Genomic DNA, 21,503 nt, shown 5'->3' with positions numbered 1-21,503 from the left:
GAATTAGGGAAAAGAGGATCATGCTCTATACTACTATATCTGTGTTTTTTTTCATTTCTTTCTTTATTTTTAAACTTCTATGGAGGTTTACACAAAAATTAAAAATACACTGAACAAATGTTTATTGGATGTCCATTGCCTGTGATCAATGAGTAATCATATTATTAATAACACACACTTGACAGCTTATGGTCATGCAGCACTGAGTAATTTGAAGGTAAAAGTTCATGATCACAGTTCCTAATGTTCACTGATCTCACCAACAAGAGGGGGCCCTGCTGGGGCTTCTACACTGGTCTTGACCAAGATCATTTACTCAGCTCGCCCACAGAGCGGCTTCATGAAACTTGTAAAGCTCAGGGAATTCTCCCACACCCTCTGACTTCCTATAACTGAACACCAAGGCCTGGCACCTCTCTAGATAGCATTCCTCTCACTGTTTTGTATTTAAGTTAGTGTTTCCACTTCACTGCAAGATCCTTGAAGTCAGGGCAAGGCTAAATTATTCTCAACTTTTTTTTTTTTTTTAATCTCTCACAATGCTTTCACAGAGCCTTGAAAGGACTCAAAATACCAGTTGCCATAATACTGAAAAATTTCAACCTTTCCTCCCCATCAAGTCTACTCAGATATACCCACAACAATAAAAATTGCAACAAGATAGAGAAAAGTCAGTGGATGTTCATTATGAAAGTATAGAAAACAAATCAGGTTAAAGCACTACGTTGTAATACATATGTAATACTATGTTATCAGATGAATCATGGGCTGTACTAGTATTAATTACATTAACAGTAATATCTAACTGTGAGCAATTACTGTATACTAAGCATTCCCCATCCACTCTTCAACTATATGGCTGATGATCTGATTATATCCACTTTACACAGGAAGAAACTGAGGCTGGAGTAGATTAACTAATTTCTTCAAAGTCACCATCAAGAAATAGAGGAGCTTGGACTCTAATTTTGCTCTCCCTGACAGTAAATCTCATTTTTCCAGAATCAAGAAAATGTGAGCGCTCGGGAATTTTTTCACATTTTAAACTTTATTCACACCAATGACAGGAGTATTTTCTTAGTGTCACTTTAAGGTCTTTAACTGACTCTGAATCATCAGAGAAAATTAAATCATGTCTTCTAGACTTCGAATTAGGTATATTTTATTGCTTTTTTTCTCTTTTTTTGAAAATTGGTGATCCGAGCAGAGTGAATTCAGTTTCTTAAAAACAGTACCACTTGCAGGTTTTAGAGACTGCTATCTTAGATACCAGCATCTTAGAATTTATCTACCATACTATGCAATTAACTAAAATATTTTTTCTCATGCATTTGAGATAAAAGGAGGTTTTTGTATCAACCAGCCCCTTAACTGAAAAAAATAAGTCCCTTTGGAAGCCTTAAAAGGGAATTTACAATTAAATTGTTTGGGCTGGGATACAAAGCTATCATATTATCTTTTAAAGTACTGTGCTCCCTTAGTGAAAGTGGTCCCCAAATATTAGGATAAAACTAAGAAAGCTCTTTTGGAGTGGAATCCCTGTTTCTGCCCGGAAAATACTGGGGGCAGAACAAGTAGTTGACTGCAGACCATTGTTTGCTTTGAAATGTAAAGCCCAGAATAGGGCTGAAGTGACCAGAGTGACACTTTATCAGAATGGCACAATAGTGCAATAATTTTGCCCATAGAGAATAGAGGAGAACGAAGAAGAGAAGTAAACCCTTCCATTCTACACATTCTTCGTTCTGATTTTGCCAATCTGATTTCACTCCTAGTGATTCATGGTGAAACAGAGAAAACACAAGAATTACATTCAGATGTGTAGAGGTGAGTAACGACTTAGTTTTCCAAACCAGCTCATCCTCCAGTAACACTATAGTTGCCTTCCATTCCATTTCACTTAGATTGGCATCTGAACAGCTGCAAAAATTTTCCACAAGGTCTAGAACATATCACCAGGGTAAACACTCAAAGGTGGTATTTTAAAGGCAGCTGTTTGTATTTGGCCTGCCAGAGATTGCCATTTCGCAGCAGGCAGGGGATTTCCGCTGGTTTCTTTCTGTCATTTCATCTCTTTTTTGCATTCTGCCTCTTGCTCTGTCGCCGGGCCCCAGCTTTCCGGTAGCGAACCGCTTAGAGCCAATGAGGAAGTGAAGAAGAGAAAAGACGCCCTCCCGCTTCCAATTTCCTTTGCTCCGCTGCCTGCCAACCGCAGAGCCGACCGAGCGCGGCCGCTGTCACCTCCAACCCAGCTCAGCTGATCGGTTGCCGCCGCCGCCGCCGCCAGATTCCAGAGGCGCAGAGCGAGCCGCCGAGAGAGCAGCATGGATGTGAATATCGCCCCGCTCCGAGCCTGGGACGATTTCTTCCCGGGCTCTGACCGCTTCTCCCGGCCGGACTTCAGGGACATTTCGAAATGGAACAACCGCGTGGTGAGCAACCTGCTCTATTATCAGACCAACTACCTGGTGGTGGCTGCCATGATGATTTCTGTCGTGGGGTAAGTGGGGTCCGCCTCCCGGGCACGGAGCGGGGTCGGGTACAAGACCGCGGCCCGCAGCGGCGCTGCCCACGCCCCGCGCCCGCCCGGCAGCTGCGAGCGGCCCGGCCGCCCGAGACGCGTTCGCAGGGCGAGGCCGCAGCCGCCGGCGACGGGAGGGGCGCCGGGCGGAGAGGAAACGCTGCCGACCTCGGCGGACAACGGCCTTCGGTTCCTCCGCTCCGACTCGGCTCCTGCTCGGGGACGCTTTGAATACACGGGGCAGGAGTGCCGCACCCTCGTCCTGGGCTGGCGGGGGCGGGGGCTCTGCCTGCGGGGCTGGCCGTGGGGGGGGGGGGGCGAGAGGCGACGCGCGCCCGCCGCCAGGCCGGCCCCTTCCCCGTCTGGACTCCCCAGCCCCTTCAGTGCCGGGTCTGACGGCTAAAAGCTGCGCGGTGCGCGGTGCCCCACGGGCCGTGCGGACGCCGCCGTGCGGGCCGCCTGGCCCCGGGCCTCGCCTGCGGGCGGCGCCCCGCGCTCCGACCGGCCGCGGGGCGCGGGTCTGCGTGTAACTCGCCGCGTGCAGCCAAAGGGCCAGCGCCTTCGGGCTGCGCCGTGCGGGTCGCGTCCGACGCCTCCAGCTCGGGGGAAGGAGCCGGCCGAGCCGCGGGGAGGAGCACGCCCCGCCCGGAGGCTGCGGGCCAGGGCTCGGGCCGCCGCGCCGCCGGGGGGCCACCTGCACCGCGGGCCCGGGCGGCCCGGGACGGCACGCAGTCCCCACGGCGGCGCCTAGCCCACAGCCCGGGCCGCTCGGGGTGTCGGCCCCTCCTGGTCCCCTTTCCAAATGGAAAGACGTTGTTTGGCAGTGACATTGGTGAAAGGGAATGTGAAAAATAGCCGTGTTTAGTTTTTATTCGTAATTTTAAAACTTTACAAAAGATACAGGCCAGTAGCAAATGGCTTTGAAAACTATGTACAAGATGCGAGACTTCCTTTATACATCAGTAAAAATATAACGCATGACCTTCGACCGTCTTTGTGTCTGCAGTCTGTATTTTTTCCTCCACAAATTGCCCTTTTCTTTCTTTACAATCTAACAATAATAAAGGCAGCATTTTTGTGAGTGTCCTGTGTGCCGCATACTCTTGTTCTTACCCGTATTCCCTCACACAACCCAAGGAGGTGAATTATTGTTGTTATCATTACGGTACTATTGTTAAACCTGAGGCTTGGGGACCTTAGATGACTTGCCCAAAGTCACAGGTTCAGACTTGTCCTCTTAACTACTATACCATCTTCTCTGTGAGCTCTGAGACTTAGGATTATAGTCCCTTAAAGCTGGAAGAAACAAAATGTCTCCAGGGTCAGGAAGCTTAGTGGATTCCGGAACATTTCTCAGTGTCCAGGGGACTTGCCTCTTTGAGACGCCAGCAGACGGGTGGCTTGGGGCCGTGCTGGCAGCCGTGTCTCTGGGTCCTCCACTAGCATGGGGCAGTGCCTCCTGATGCCTTGGTGGAGTGTGCATGGAAACGTGGCCTGGGTGTAGACTGGGGTGGGCACTGTGTTCAGAGGGTGTTCTCTTACGGCTCTGCCCCTGCTGGGGAGGACAGGCCTAGGGCATGCTTGGGGGCTCTAGGCTCAGCTTGGAACGCAACTCTGTGTGTGGAAAATCCGCGTCACTGAGGATAGGGAACCTGCTCTTCCAGATTGCAGGAAGGGAGAGGGAAGGCCAAGAACACACCATCTAGCTCCAAAAACACTGGAAAGGGCAGCGCATACCAACACGAAAATTAAGAGGGATTAGGGTATCAGTACATCTGTGTGTGGGGCCTGACCAGGCAGGGGCTGGTAAAGCGTGGTTTACCGGGCACACGACTGCAGCTCGGTAAGGCCTCTATGGCCCTTAGGTCACCTCTGAGTAAGTCTCTTAGTTAATAGCCCTGTTGAACACAGTTGCCATATCTTCTGACTCTTCAGTTGGTGTAACGTAATGGTTAAGAGTTCAGGCACCAGGGCCACATTAAGTAAATTTTGAATCCCAACTGCCAGTCACTAGCCGTGTGACCTAGACACTGGAACCACCCTGAGGCTCAGCTTCCTTATTTGTGAAATGAGACTAATTGTAGTACCTGCCTGATTGGGCTTCTGTAAAGATTCTCTGTGTTAATATAGGCAAGGCTCTGAGAACAGTGTCTGGCTCCTAGATCTTTCTCTGTAAATGTTACTTATTATTTTTATCAATATTGGTGTTATCATGAGATTATTGAGAACTATAGATAGCATTTTTATCCCAGCAGCTCTATCTACCCAAGCCCCAGTCCTTACTTTACCTCCTCCTGCTTCTACAAGATTCAACCTTTGGTACCATCTCTTTGAGGAAACATTTGCCTTTTGTCCCTTGTTCCCTTGTATTAATTCGGTCCCACACCTGTGCCTGTATCTTTCGTGGTACTTACCTCACAGGCTTTTAAGTTTCCTCCACTCTGGACTATAGACTTCTTGAGGCCAGAAACTAGGTTTTTTTGTGTGTTTTTTTTCCCTTCTTGTTGTAATTATCGTTATTGTTATTCTCTGTATCACTGAAGCCTACTACTATATAGCAGATGCTTAGTTGGTGAATGCAAAAGAATTAATAAATGAACATAAGGCTTCAACATGATCATAGGGGCAACTTTTCACCTAATTCACGGAACAAATTATTCTGAAGCACACAGCAGCATGCCAGTACATAACAACATGCTCCTAAATTGCTCCTAACTGGGCCATTGCCGATGGCTCTGGCTGCATGCTGGTCAGGATAACTCTAGTGTAAAAATTCAATTTAAAAAAGTTTACAATTCAGACTAATTCATATCTCCCTTGTAGAATTTTGCTGAAATATTCTCCTGCAAGATTTCTCAACCTTGGCACTATTGACATTGTGGCTCATGTAATTCTGTCTTGTGGGGGCTGTCGTGTGTTGTAGGATGTTCAGCAAGATCCCTGCTCTCAACTTACTAAATGTCAGTAGCATCCTCCCCTTAAGTTGTGACAATCAAAAATGTCTCCAGGCATTGTCACATGTCCCCTGGGAATCACAGTCACCCATGAGTGAGAACCGCTACTCTACTGCCAAGAAAATTGTGGTGATCCCTCAACATCGTCTTCATGAAATGCAAGTTGCTTTCTAACAAGTTACAAAAAGTGTTCTTGGCAATTACAGAGCCAAGCAGTGTGACTTTAGCTCCTGGCTCCTGACTTTTCAAACATAAGAATGGAGTAGATTTGAAGCTTTTCATAGCTTTGACCATTTTGCTTAATTTATTAAATTTGTTATGCTGTCATTCTTTTATTACTCTGCTGGGAAGACTACTGGTCCTTTTATTTTTTGACAGAATTCTGGTATTTGCTTTTACTAGCTTTGTGCTTAAAAGTTCACTTGCTCTTGAGTTCCACCGCTATAAAATAGGAATTAAATGACTTAATTAATATAAAGCACATTAAGGTTTAGCAAATGACAACATTCACATGTTAGATGTTGTTAGTATATTAAATCCTAGGTTACAGATGTATTTAAATTTTCACAACTTGTGTATTTTCTTAGGCAGAAGTATTAGGTGATGGATACACTTTAGTGGTTTTGTCATAATTGCAATTTGTATTTCTTATAAAACTTTGTTTCCTTTGAAGTCTTGAGTTCTCTTTTGAGATTCAGGTATCACTTCAGCAGAGACTGAATGACTTAAAAGGAATAACATGAATAACAACAGTGGGGAATGTGTGTTTTGCTGAAAATGGCTTGCGACCTTTAAATTAAGAAAGGAAAGTTATCTAAGACTGAAGAGGACATGGTTTACCTTCTCCATCCTTGACATGCGACATCGCGGCACTAGATGTCCTTTTTGCATCACATATAGTGCTAGAATTCTGTGCCTGTATTTTTAAAGTGAAAAGCCAAGGTAATAGCCAGTCGCACTTGGAATTTAAGCACTAGCATGTGGTGCATTCTAATTGTGGATAAGAACTTCTATGTGCTTAATGGAATGCCAAAAGATTTGAGCTGGAGAAATTTATCCGAAGTGTCTGGAAACAGAGCAGCAGCCTCTTTCAACCTGGGAGCTAGTTAGGAATGCAGAATCTCAGCCCCTAAACCTACTGGGTCAGAATCTGCATTCTACCAAGATTCACAAATTCAAGTATAAGTCTGGTCTAGTTCAAAGGAAACACCGACAAAATTTAAATAAATGTACCAATACACCCAGGTGTCATCTTCAGAGATTCTAATATAAAGATGGGTGGATCCAGGTATCTGTAATCTTATCTTATATCGTGATATGTGCTACCAAGCTGAAGTTGTGAAGTACTGATCCCTTCTAACTCCCGAACTTTCACAAATGTAGAGGCTTACGATCACGTGGCTAATTGGAATCAAAGCTGCTAATAGTGGCTTCTTTTAATGATATGAAGTGAAATACTTTTTCCATTAAATCATATTGCAAATATTCTAAAGCTCCCCATTTCAACTGAATAGCTGACTCTCATAACATCTATATTATTTGCCTGTCTTATTCTCCCTCCCTACCATGAGAACTCACATTTTCTGGCATGGTATCAGAAGTAACAACCACACTCAGAATTTTGAAACATATGAATACCTCCACCTCATCTCCAGTTAGAAAGGGACATTTATTCTCAATTGTGTACATTCATGCCTCCCCTTTAAGAAAATTGCTAGATGAAGGAGCCCATATTTTCTTATTATAGAAAGTACCACATCACCTTGTGGCCTGTTACCAGAGCGTGGAAACTAGAGTTGCCACTTTATGCTTTTAGTTGTTTAAAATGTGAAGGACTTTCTGGAAGTCCGGTAATTCTCCTTGGAAAAGAACATAGCTGTAATCTTTTCAAAATGAGCGCTGTCTCATAATATGTTCCAGGACTATGGCTACTAGCATCTGATATGAAGAAATGGTTACGTTGTTTTTTTATGCCACAAGATGTAAAACCAAGATTCTAGTTGGTAGAGGAAGAATTCAAGAGAGCCCAGGGATGCTCAGAATGGGAATGTATTAAAACATTGGCGTATGAAATTAATTGCAGCCTGTTTTTGTTAAAACCTAGTGGAAATGTTTTTGAGATCAAGCAGTGTGGACGCCAATTCTACAATATTACGCTTATTTGTGATGCTTCATTCGTTCACTCTACATAGTATAGGAAGCTTTACCGACTTCTCAGTGATTGTGCCACGAGATCCAGTGGAGAATAAGACAGCTGTGATTCCCGCCTTCATTGCAGTCAGCCTAGAGGGCAGTGAGACAACACTGAACACATAAGAATTCTCAGACAAGTATGGCAAGTATACGGGAATATACACCTACATTAACATAGAGTGTTTTCAATCTGACTCATTTGATCTCCCCTGTACATCATGATTCCAAATTCCAAAACACTCAGGTGTCGAGAAGGCAAGAGTCATGTAGTATGTAGACAGAGGAAAGGGTTATTAAGTTTTACTTATTCTCATTTTTCTACTCAGTTGAAGAAATATTTACTGAGCACCTACTTTGTGCCAGAAACTGCGTAAGCCATGAGGATACAGGCAGAAGTACAAGTGCAGCCAGCCTCCCCAAAGCCTCCCAGAATTCATCTCTTCCTGCTCTCCCATTCCCCTATATTTGTGGAGCATGTGACATGCTGGCATATGACTTCCTCTGGTGGATTGTGTGTTTCTTCTGAGTACAGAACTTTAAGAGGTCTCTTAACACTCAATATAATTTTAATCTCAAAAGTGGTCATCTAATAAGGACAGTCATCCATTAAATCATCTTCTGACCCTATTTATGTAACCTCATTCTTCTTGTCTTCTCCTCACAGACTTTTTTTTTTATTATTGGGGAAGGGGAACAGGACTTTATTGGGGAACGGTGTGTACTTCCAGGCCTTTTTTCCAAGTCCAGTCGTTGTCCTTTCAATCTTAGTTGTGGAGGGTGCCGTTCAGCTTCAAGTTGTTGTCCTTTCAGTCTTAGTTGTGGAGGGTGCAGCTCAGCTCCAGATCCAGTTGCTATTGCTAGTTTCAGGGGGCGCAGCCCACCATCCCTTGCGGGAGTCGAACCGGCAAACTTGTGGTTGAGAGGACGCGCTCCAATCAACTGAGCCATCCGGGAGCTCAGCAGCAGCTCAGCTCAAGGTGCCCTGTTCAGTTTTGGTTGCAGGGGACACTGCCCACCATCCCTTGCGGGACTCGAGGAGTTGAACTGGCAACCTTGTGGTTGAGAGCCCACTGGCCCATGTCCTCACACACTTTTTAAAAAATGTTCCCTGCCACTGTCAACCTGAGGTTGGTAGTTTCTGTCCCCTTTTCCTACGTAAGGATTTACAGTCCTTTGGAGTGCAAAATAAGTGAGCATATTTTAGATTCCTGGCCCCTTTCTTAGAGAGTGAAAGCTCTCAGTCAACTAACTTATTAGGGGCAGAGACCTCTGTGTAGGAAATGCAGTTTTAAAAGATGAACTTGACCTATCCACTTAACACCAAATTGAGCAGCACTGTTGGAAATTTCTTATTATCCTTTGGGACAAATGAATTCTACCTTTTATCACTCAGCTTCAGAATATTTACCTATAATATCCTCCCCTTTCTCTTGCAATGAGCTTGGCTTCTTGTTTTAAGGAACACTTTCATGCCCGTGATTTTAAACAAAATCTGCGGGCTGCTTCTCCCTTCTACAGGCACTTATCATAAGTATGTAAGATTTCCTGGCTCTGCCTCCCATGGAACATGTGCTTACGGAGATATCTGGAAGGCAGAAAGCCTATCTAAAGTGGAAAACTGAAGCTTTGGTTCCTACTTCTAATCCTACTGCCAATCCACTTCGGATCCTTTCAGTGCAGCTTCTCCTTGTCTCAGAGGAACAAAAGGAAATGCAGAAATTTGGTGTTACTGGGCAGTAAATAGACAGGAAAGGGCCGTCTAGGAAGGGCATTTATGTATCACCAGGCTTATTAGCATATGTCCAACTCCTATCTTCTCTCCGCAGCTCAGTAAGAACTTGCCATGTGACAATTTAATTTACTAAAAGCATTCAGAAAGAACAGTTTGTAAACAAATATCTTTCCACTTCAGTTTTAAAGCATTTGTTGTGAGAGTAAACATGTGTTTCTAATAGTTGAAGGAAATAATGACTGTACATGAGAGTTCGTTATACCATTCTCTCTGCATTTGTACATGTTAGAAATTTGCCATAATAAAAAGCGTTTGTTGCAGTCTAATCAAAGCCATGTACACTGACTGTTATTTGCATCTCTACTGCTGTGGGGAATATGAGATATATGACTTCTAACCCAAGTCCAACCTGTTGTTTGTTAAAAATAAAACAAGCAATTAGCTTGATACATCCAAAAGAAAACATGGAGGTTCATAAGGTGTTTTACTATGAAAACTTCTACCATGGCAATGGCTGCCAACAGAGTGGATTATTTGGATGAGAGTGTCTAGTTTGTGCCAATTACATAGGGTGCAATGAATTTCAGTACACAGCAAATATGTAGTAAATACCATGGGACTTCCCAATTCATTTGGGTAGGAAAATATCAAGGTTAGGTTTCTGTGACAAGTGAGACAGGCTTCTGTTCCCCCATAACTACTGTGAGACAGATCCTATTTACTCAAAACTGATTTGTATATTTACATTTATACTTTACAGTCAGAAATAGTTCTTACCAGGACAAAAGCCAGTTTGGGGAACCCGAAATAACCAGAAGACTGTTGGGGTTCTCTGAGGTATCAAAGAGCAAGAGGAGTATGAATCTCCCTCTGTCCCACTCACTCTCCCTCCTGGCCCCCAGCCTGCTCTAGTGACGAAACTTACAAATCCCATTGATCATATCATAATAATGATGTCTTACATTTGTATAGGAGTTTAGATGATTTTTTCCTACTTTTGCTTTTCTATTTGTTTCTTTCATCACAGCTCTTTGAAGGCACAAAGACAATTTCTTCAGGAATATTTGGTGTCCAATGAGAATAATAGTGATTTGTCCAATATAAATCTCATGTCACTTAATTTGTGGCCACAGAAAGTTGCTGGGCTTATTTAAATAACATAAAAATATGTTAGATTCTTACTTAGCTTTTTCCCTTCCTTTCAACAAACGTTTATTGAATACTTGCACTGTGCTAGCTGCTGGGGAGAAAATATGATCCCTGCCCTCATGGAGCTTAATCTCCAGTGGGAGACAAAGATATTCATCCAGCACTCATTCAAATAAATGTAAAACTGCCCCAGGGGTAAATGCTATGACTGCAGAGGCATGTGGTGGTATGAGCTGATCAGCAAGACTGAGAAAAGGCTGAGGGAGCAGACATTTGAGGGAGGTAGGAGTGAATCAGGGAAAGAGAACAGCTTGTGCACAGGCCTGCGATGGCTAGAGGCAGGCTGAGTCCTAGAGATTGTTATAATAGAAGGCCCAGTGGATGGAATGCAGAATCAGGAGGAGGTGGTGTGAGAAAGCCTGCAGGCAGAGGGCTGCTACACTTAGGGCTCTCTCATACTAATTATTCAAAGCACCTTATCTCACTCCTAGCACTGCAGCCTGAGCCAAACTGCTGGCGTGGTAAATAAAGCGTGGCTAGCATTTCAGGCCCCACTTGCCCCTCAGCGTTCTCCTCGGCTTCGGTACAAACGTACAAACGACACAACAGTAAGCAGTGAATTTGGCTACAGAGGTAGGCAGGGGCCAGACCCTACAGGGCCTGGGAGGATGTGTGAGGCGTTCTGTTTTTATCCTAAGAGCAATGGGAAGCAAGAAAATGGATGGGTGGCTTCCTATTTGCAGTCATTCCTCTGGTTGTTGAAGGACCGCAGAAAAACATCACCAATTTAGAAAGGTCCACTGTGAGTAAATGAGTAAATTGTTCCCCAATTTCTCGGTGAGTCAGGCTTCTTCAGGAACCAACTGCAAAAATAGCTTTTTGAGTTAGAACACTGGAACTCAGTATAAAAGCCGCTTCTACCATTTAGGAAATATTTCACTGCCTCTCTGGTGCTTGCTGGCATTGCAACATAAAAGGAGTTACCAGACGTGTGCTTGACTTGATCTGGGTTTTGGTAAACTTCCCAACTCTGCAGCAGGTGGCCTTGGGACAAATTTATTAACTTGTCTATTCCTTAGCTTGTTTTTTTTGTAGAATGAGGTAGGTTTTCATGGTTAATCCCCCACCTTCCCCCCCCCCCAGCTCTAAAATTCTGTAATCACAGAATTTTCTGTAACCAAATTCTGTAAGAAATTCTGTAACCAAAATGTTTCTTCCCTTCAGCTGCTTGTACTGGAACCATCACTATAGTTAGCTGAATCACGTTGGCAATTGTAAGGCATGTGTCCACACCCACTAAAAGCCACCTTCTTACAGAGAGAAACGAAAATGCTAAGGGATGTCCCAGAATGATCCTTAGTTGCTTATCTCAACTAAAGAATTGGGTTAGAATGGTTGGGGGTGAGGGAGAAATTCTCATCTGTGTAATGGGACTGAATGGATTCATCTTTAAAAAAATTTTTTTTATTGGGGGAACAGTGTGTTTCTCCAGGGCCCATCAGCTCCAAGTCATTGTCCTTCAATCTAGTTGTGGAGGGCACAGCTCAGCTCCAAGTCCAGTTGCCATTTTCCATCTTATTTGCAGGGGGTGCAGCCCAACATCCCATGTGGTAATTGAACCAGCAACCTTGTTTTTAAGAGCGCGGCCACCCCTCTGGAAGCTCAGCAAGAAGCTCACTGTCTTCAATCTAGTTGTAGAGGGTGTAGCTCACTGGCCCATGTGGGAATTGAACTGGCAATCCTGTTGGTCAGAGCTCACACTCTAACCAACTGAGCTATCCAGCCGACCTACAGGTTTCTGTGATGGGATTCTAAACCTTTTGACAACCATCAGTGATTCCATTAGCATTTTCAACTATCACATTTATTTATTTATTTATTTATTTATTTATTTATTTATTTATTTATTTGAATATTTATTTGAATATTTATTTGGATATTTATATGTGTAGGTGTATATTTTTATTTTTGATCTCACAATAGAAAAACATACTTAATGTTTTTCATTTGTGAAACTATTTCCACCAAGGACAGAAAATTACGTTGTCATGTTCCCTCTCTCTCCGCTGCTCTCCCTCTCTCCTTTCCTTCTCTCCCTCTCCCTCTCTCTAGTATGTATGTATTTTTTTGCTCCAAGTGCAGGCAGGTGCCATGGCATTGGAGTGGCATGCATTTACCATTTCTTAGAATGGACTTGCCCATAAGCAGAATAAGGAAAGAATCATTTCTGCTCTCAGTAACTTGGTTCATTTTTTCCAGCTTAGAACTTGCTTACTTTCTAATTATAGATTGTGGCTGGGTGTGTTGTAAACTAAAACCAGTTCTATAGGATTCTTTGCTCTGTTCTTTTCCCTTGAAAATGAGCAATAGGAACAGGTAAAAAGCAAATCTGGAATTGCTTGACTTGGGCCTGGATTTTTCATTGTTTTTTGTCCTCGGCTTTATTTAGACATTCAACCCAGATGTCTGCTTTCCTTGTCCATCGGAAAATAGAAAAAGCTTGGCATGCATTTTATTATATGATCACTTCATGAATTATTTTAATAGGTATTCTAGAAAGAACCAAGTAGGATACCTTTGACACTTTGCTACCAACCAAGCACATCCTACTTACATTTTGTTCAAAGGTATTTCCTTAAATTTGAATCCTTCACTCTAGTTCTTTGAGTTAATGTTGGTCTTTGCTTTTCTTTACAGCTCAGAAATATTTGGATGGGTTATAAGTCAACGGTCAAGGCTATGTAAAAGAGGTTGTTTTTTTCAGGCACTTTTCCCACTTTCATTTGTTCATTTTTAAATATCCAACTAATATGTGACTCAAAAAAACCCCACAATACATGAAAATAGAAATAAGCAAATGGGAGTAAACTACCCTTGATTCTACTACCCAGTATAACTATTGTAGTCTTTGGTATAATTTCTCTCAGATTCTTTCTGGTGCTAGGAATGAGAAGTACTCATCTGTGAGAGTTTTAGGGTCTCTCCACTTAATCTCCCCACAGACTGCTAAAGAAGGTTTGTTTTTGTCCTTTCCAATTCTTCCCTTCCCCAGGTCTATAAGGAAATTTTTCTCTTTCTCAAAGCAGTTCTGGGGTTAAATCAGGAGGTAGAGTATAATCTATAAAAAATTGTAAAAAGAAAACAAAAAACTACAGAGAGACTAACTAGACCTGGGTAATAAAGAACTGGAGAGAAGGAGGACGGACAGAAGAGCACACGGGCTGATCTTGGGAAAGCTTGGGGAGTGGGTCTTACACGTTGGCGCCAGAGCTTCTGGAGAATGGGCAGAGAAGCCAAGGTTTGAGTGAGAATAGGAACAGGTTCACTGTGGTGTATGAATTGAAATGGCATTAATGTAATTGGAGAGGTGATGGAAGTAAAGATGGGCCGTTGTAGTTGGCCTGTGCCAAGCCTGGGGTTGTGGGGCTAGGGAGCCATTGATTTTATATTTTTATATTTTTTCTTTATATATGGTCATTTCATTTCTTATTACAAAACAATACACTAATTGTAAAAATTTCTACTTCTGAGCTGTATAGCATATGTGATAAATCTACCTAATGGAGAGAATGTTTTATAATTGCTTTTACCCACTCAATATATTATTGTCTTCCCATATTATTAAACATACCTCAACTTTCAAAAAAAATCACTGTATGTACCACCATCTAGTAAACTCTTGGTCATATAGGTTATTTCTAGAAGTTTTTAATCATAAATACTACTCATGTGAATACCTTTACAACTCAATCTTTGCAATTTTATTTATTTCCCTTAGACTCTGTTCTGAGGAGGGGGTTTATTGCCGTGAAGGGTTTAAGTATTTTCAATCAAGAGTTTTTTGTTTGTTTGTTTGTTTGTTTGTTTTAAGGATTTTATTGGGGAAGGAGAACAGGACTTTATTGGGGAACAGTGTGTACTTCCAGGAGTTTTTTCCAAGTCAAGTTGTTGTCCTTTCAGTCTTAGTTGTGGAAGTTGCAACTCAGCTCCAGGTCCAGTTGCCATTGCTAGTTTCAGGGGGCGCAGCCCACCATCCCTTGTGGGAGTTGAGGAATCAAACTGACAACCTTGTGGTTGAGAGGACGCGCTCCAAACAACTGAGCCATCCGGGAGCTCAGTGGCAGCTCAGCTCAAGGTGCTGTGTTCAATCTTAGTTGCAGGGGGCGGAGCCCACCATCCCTTGTAGGACTCCAGGAATTGAACTGGCAACCTTGGGGCTGAGAGCCCACTGGCCCATGTGGGAATCTAACCGACAGCCTTACGAGTTAGGAGCATGGTGCTCCAACCGCCTGAGCCACCAGGCCGGCCCCCTGCAAGAGTTTTGAATGAAATAAGCACTTAATATTGTAGGGTTTAATTTTAAATTATGTACTATTACTCTTGCCACTGTTTAATGCCATGCATTTTAATAGAAATTTTTAACTTTTTAAAAGCAGTTTGACAATATCCTTGATTTCACCCATGAAGGTGTACAATACTTTCACTCCTATTTGAAACTATTCAAAAGTAGCTTTTGTGTTTCAGGAGGCAGAATCAGAGCTAATATTTAAAGGGATTTTTTTAATTAAATTTATTGGGGTGACAATTGTTAGTAAATTTACATAGATTTCAGGTGTACAATTCTGTATTACATCATCTATAAATCCCATTGTGTGTTCACCACCCAGAGTCAGTTCTCCTTCCATCACCATATATTTGATCCCCCTTACCCTCATCTCCCACCCTCCACCCCCTTACCCTCTGGTAACCACTAAATTACTGTCTGTGTCTATGAGTTTTTGTTTCTCATTTGTTTGTCTTGTTCTTTTGTTGTTTTTGGTTTATATACCACATATCAGTGAAATCATAGGGTTCTCTACTTTTTCTGTCTGACTTATTTCACTTAGCATTATACTCTCAAGATCCATCCATGTTGTCACAAATGCTCCTATATCATCTTTTAAAGGGATTTTTTAAAAAGAGAATCTTAGTATCCTACTTATGAATCCCAACATGAGTACGAGGTCCGACAATTAAATTCGCGAACTTGTTGCAACAATTTTGCTAACCTTTTTTGATACCAGAGGGATTATTCATTATGAATTTGTACCAACTGGACAAACAGTTAACCAAGTGTACTATTTGGAAGTGCTGAAAAGGCTGCGTGAAACAGACGACCTGAACTTTTCACCAACAATTCATGGCTCTTGCATCACGACAATGCACCAGCTCACATTTCCACTGTCTGTGAAGGAATTTTTAGCCAGTAAACGAATAACTGTATTGGAACACCCTCCCTACTCACCTGATCTGGCCCCCAGTGACTTCTTTCTTTACCTGAAGATAAACGAAATATTGAAAGGGAGACATTTGATGACATTCAGGACATCAAGGGTAATGTGATGACAGCTCTGATGGCCATTCCAGAAAAAGAGTTCCCAAATTGCTTTGAAGGGTGGACTAGGTGCTGGCATCAGTGCATAGCTTCCCAAGGGGAGTAGTTCGAAGGTGACCATAGTGACATTCAGCAGTGAGGTGTGTAGCACTTTTTCTAGGATGAGTTCAGGAGTTTAATTGTCCGACCTCGTATGAGTCTTTCATCTGTTGCATTTCAGAGACAGTAAGCTCTTGGCATCACCTTCACTTAGCCTGTCTTCCCTGTCCCTCATTTCCAAATCAGTCATGTTGATGCTCAGAGCGTGTTGAAAACACACTGACCCTCTTTGCCCTTCCCAAGTAAAATGCGCATTAGCCTCTCTTGAGGGTAAAAAGTGAGTAATTCGTTGTACTTGCTGACCTCAAATGTCTTGTGAAGGGTTTTGTATACACAGTGGGTAGGAGTGGAGGTGGGGGCTATAATACCCAGTCATTCTTATTTATGAAATACTTGGTCTAAATTTCTTCTTCATCATGTGTTTCCCCCACTATCAACAGTAGAGTAACCTTTGGCTCATGTACCAGTGAATCTGGAAGCTCAATGCTTGGAAACCTCAGTTGGCAACCCATCTCCTAACAATACTCTGGGCCCTTTTAAAGAATTATAATGGACTCTCTATGCCAGGAGTCATAAACTAAAATGTCTCTGAGGCTACGCCAGTTATGTAAGAGAGAGATGCAGGCCAGCTATGAGAAAAACAACGATTAACGACAGCTCACTGGGGCCTCTGTGTCAGAATGCAGATAGTGATGGGGACTGGGGCATTTGTTCTCTCTGAATGAGAAGGTGTCCCAGCCAGTTGCTGACATGTGAGAAAGTAGGTCTACTGTTAGATTTCTTGTTTCCAGGAAAAACGAGAAATCCAAAGTTTAACAGATTTTTTTAAAACACATTGGAATTCAAGTAAAAGTTTTTTTAAAACACTGTACATTTCAAACATAAATTTGACTGTAGACTGGATCTGCCCCAAGGAGATCATCGTGTGACCTCTTCTTTATATTCATCTATCATGGCATTTTCTATAAGGGTTTAAATAACCCCTTAGAGCTCAGGAAATACCATCTAATGTGTACTACAGCCCAGGATGAATGGCAGCTAAACACAGCCCCTCCAAGCAAGTGTGTGTCTTACATTTTCAAAGTCTTCAGATTGTGGGTCTCCAATGAGATGGACTGACAAATTTGGTAGAAGTCCAACTGTCTAGGAGTAAATCTTAGCTCCATCATTTTTTCACCACTGCACCTAAATTTCTTCATTTGAGAAATGAATGAGTAGTATCTACCACTTCAGATTTTGAAGATTAAATGAAGCAGTTTAGATAAAATGCTCAGTAAGTACTCAACACTCATTTTTACTCCTCTCCACTTCCTCATCTTCCCCTTCCTGCTGCTACTACCATTGACCTAGTCTCCGTCTTTTTTTCCCTCCATATTTCAGATTCCTGAGCCCCTTCAACATGATCCTCGGAGGCATCGTGGTGGTGCTGGTGTTCACGGGGTTTGTGTGGGCAGCCCACAATAAGGACGTGCTCCGCCGGCTGAAGAAGCAGTATCCCACGGCCTTCGTCATGGTGGTCATGCTGGCCAGCTACTTCCTCATCTCTCTGTTTGGAGGGCTCATGGTCTTTGTGTTCGGCATCACTTTTCCTTTGCTGCGTAAGTGAACCTGCGTGGACTTTTCTGACATCATAAAAAACATAGGAGCGAATTACATAACCTGCTTCTTATGTGTGTTGGCATGTCTGCAAAATTATTGGAATTTTCTGAGCTAGCAGATCAAGGCCTAAGAGTCCGTTAATTCCACAACTATGCAGTGGGCACCCGCTCGGTGCCACACACTCTTCTGGGGACACCACAGTAAACAGAAGAAAGGCAAATCCCAGTTCCCACGGCAGGAGAAGGGCACAGCCTGCACTGAACTCCAGATTTGTCTGCTGTTACTGTCTGTTCTCAGGCTTGAAGTGGCTGACACAGAAATGAGTGTGTTTCATTTGGAAGTGGACTACTTACTCTCTACTTAGTTGGAAGGTCATCGTTAGTGTCTAACGTTTTATGAGCTTATAGAGATAATTGACCCAGGATACAGAGAGCAAGTCCTCTAATTCTGTGAAGAGAACTAGATATTTTCTAAGTTTTATGTACGTTGTCTACAGAGATCCCAAACACGTGAAGCTTGAAATAGGGAACAGATAAAATTCCAGTCTCATCAGCAGAAATCTGATTAAAATTCTAATGTATTAAGTGACAGGAACATTCTTTAGCTTTTAATAGCCTTTTTCATGTGTGCATTATTCCACTAAATGAAACCCATTGCTTGTTTGGGTTGTGAGATTAAGCCCAGAATATTTACAGATGAGTCCCACACCATGTTAAATAAAATATTTGAATCAGCAAATTCAGACTTTTTGAATTATTCTTCAAGTGTTCCTTATGTGCTGGAGACTTGACATTTCAATTACTGTACTTGTACGCACACCTCGTTAACTTCAGTGCCTTTCCGCATCAGAGCCTGAGAGGCCAGTGTGATGAAATGTATCGTGGGTAGAAAGTCAAGGGTCTTGATGTCTATTCCTAGACCTGCCGGAAACCAGCCATGGAATTTGGACCAGGTATCGTATATGAGCTGTAGTTCACTCATCTCTAGAACAAGGAAATTAGACAAGATCAATGATTCCCAGACTTTGATGATTGTGACAATCATCCAGGATGCTTTTTAAAAATATAAATTTCCCAGCCATGTTTCTTGGATCTCTTAATTCTGTGCGTTGACGGTGCTGCCCAAACACCCTGTATTTTTAGAAATCTCTTCATATGTTTCTAATGGCCAGTCTAGGTGGGGAGCCTCCAGATAGAATGCACATTAGTGTTTCTAAAAATGAGGGTCCCAGATCACCTGTATCAGAATCATCTGGAGTGTTGAAATTTCACATTCTGGAGTCCTACCGCAGCCTTAACAGTCTGAATTTGGGGGTGGGGGTGGAGACTGGGAATTTGTCTGTTTAACAGGCTTCCAGATGATTTGTATGTACACGGAGGTTTGAAAAGCCCTGGTGGAGATCACTTGAGGTGCCTGTTTAAAATACAGATTCCCAAGCCCATGAAAGCTCTGGTCTAGACAAGGGCCAGGGAATCTGTTTCTTAACCAGCAAACTTGGATAATTCTCAGTGATGAAGCAAAATTGGGGAACACGAGGGTACATCAAATCTATGAAACCTTTCGTTTTTACCTACAAATCTATATCCAGCACTTCAGAAAACTGCCTGTTAGGTGGACTTCACCTCCTAGGAGCATGGACTTCAGCACGTGCTTCCGGTACAGATAATCTCTGAATTGAGCCTGGGTTCCTTTCTGGAAACTGTGTGTAAGGTTGATTTTGATGCAGGTTGGACTCATGTTGATTCCCTTTGAATATCAGGGCATTTAGGTAGCAGCTGAAAGATAGCGATATCAGTGTGGGATAGAAAGAGTATGGTTGCCAGATAGGGTCCTTCCTGCTGAATACAATGCTTTTCTTTACACAGAAAGAAAACTGGATGTATGACTTGATGAAGAGCATTATATAAAATGTATATGAAGTCCAAAGATCCATTTGAGGATTTGGACCAATGAGGGAACCACATTGGACTATAGCTAACTGAGGCAGTTTACTGAAAGTGTGGGCAGAGAGTGTGTAATGTTACGTGGAGCAAGATAACTGTTGCTTTGCTGCTAACTGTGCTTCACTTCTCTGTAGTGATGTTTATCCACGCGTCGTTGAGACTTCGGAACCTCAAGAACAAACTGGAGAATAAAATGGAGGGAATTGGTTTGAAGAGGACGCCGATGGGCATCGTCCTGGATGCCCTTGAACAGCAGGAAGAAAGCATCGGCAAACTCACTGAGTACATCAGTAAAGTGAAGGAATAAATATAGTGAACCTGGTGATGGGGCCGCAGGAGAAAGTGAACTGCAGTTTGCCTTGTCCAGACCTACTTTCTGTTTGTATTTTTGAAATTGGAGGTGCACGTACCAGACAGCAATCTCTGGCAGCATGCACGTGTAGGCCAAACTGTTAACATATCTGATGTTACAGAAGAAAGCCTCAGAAACCGAAAGAAACTACCCTCCTAGTATGTCTGCAGTTTCCACTGTGTTTATGAAAACTGATAGGAAATGGGCACACATATCTTTAGGGGAATAAAGACAATAAAAGAATTGTGAATTATATAGCAGCAATACTGTTGTCTTACAAGAAAAAAGTAATTGTAAAGTGTCAAGGCAATGTGAATGAATGGAAAAGACTGTTAAAGTAGATGATGTCACACATTAGCCTGTTTAATCCTCCTCCAAAGGTATTCCCCAGGATTATAGTATGTGGGCTATAAGTTAGTTTAGTTTTTATTATTCTTGTAAAAATCAAAGATGATCTCTGTCACTTTGCCTCCTGTTTGACATGCAGTGGAAACTGGATAAACCAGTTATTTATATTTTGTTTACAAATATAAAGATAGCTGTTTAGGACAATATTTTGTCAAATTTTTGTAAATTTTTGAAATGCTAGTAATGTGTTTTCGCTAGCAGGTATTTGTTGCAAAATGAATGTCATCTTCCTTAAGGAGGTTGCAGTTATGTAACCTGTATTCTTTGCAGTCTTGTTTAAACAAACAAACAAACAAACAAACAAAATAAAAGAAGTTCTGTTTATATTGCACATTTTTTGTGCTTATAATGACAAAAAGGTGTCCAAGATAATGTTTCCTATATTTTTTCATTGTTTAGTTTTTAACTGGAATATTTGGAAAGAAGAAAATGAATGTGCATTTTATTAATTCTTTAGGGGCACAAGAGGACAATAATAACTGATCTTTTGAAATCTGAAAAGCATGATGACCAAGCAAAAAGACTTTTAAAAATGAGAATAAATATGGGAGTGATCACTGGCTTCTGCATAAATATTTTAGATAGCAGCTGTTACAACCATATGTTTTTATAGACATTAGAGTTAAGATAGCATGTGTTTATATATTCTGTTACTTCCTTTCATTTCCCATGTATTTAGAAATAGATTATTCAAAGTGTTTTGCTTGCCAATTGAGTGGTTTCATAGATAAATAGAAAACATTTAGGTTTCCTTACATTGAATTATGAAGACAATTGGAGCAATACTTCTTGAAGGGACTCTGTCATATGTTCTAAAATAAGAAGCAACAGCACATGCTGCTCCTGATTTTTATTGCATTTTAATTTCTCAGCCAATCAGCAGCCTTCATCTCTAGCACAGTGATATCATGATGACTTCGTAGTCATGGTCTAGGAATTGTACCCTCACCTGAATATGAAGAATAAAATTTATCAAAGGTTTTTTTTTTGTGAGACTTCTTTTAATGCACTTTTGTGTTAAATATCTGAGAAACTCAGTGACAACTCTATAAACAATGAGGATATACTATACAGCAAATGCTCAGCTTGTGTTTCAAATACTGTTTAATAAAACGTTACAACTTTATTAATTTGCAGACAGAATAAAAGTAAATTCCAGTGGGATTTTTTTTTTTTTAA

General features: G+C 42.0%; 1 protein-coding gene across 1 annotated transcript; it reads left to right on the top strand.

The window, feature by feature from the left end:
* The first annotated feature begins 1,918 nt into the window (after positions 1 to 1,918).
* Positions 1,919 to 21,305, top strand: ARL6IP5 (ARF like GTPase 6 interacting protein 5). Its single transcript, XM_081071554.1, has 3 exons — positions 1,919 to 2,500; positions 17,403 to 17,620; positions 19,699 to 21,305. Exons 1-3 carry the CDS (start codon positions 2,325 to 2,327, stop codon positions 19,869 to 19,871), a joined length of 567 nt encoding a protein of 188 aa, XP_080927680.1. The 5' UTR covers positions 1,919 to 2,324; the 3' UTR covers positions 19,872 to 21,305.
* The last annotated feature ends 198 nt before the right edge of the window (positions 21,306 to 21,503 follow it).

The sequence above is a fragment of the Rhinolophus hipposideros genome (genome assembly GCF_964194185.1).
Source record: "Rhinolophus hipposideros genome assembly, chromosome: 14".
In the NCBI taxonomy this organism is placed as follows: domain Eukaryota; kingdom Metazoa; phylum Chordata; class Mammalia; order Chiroptera; family Rhinolophidae; genus Rhinolophus; species Rhinolophus hipposideros.
Note: the sequence above shows the minus strand (reverse complement) of the source record. Positions and strands in the feature narration are given on the sequence as shown.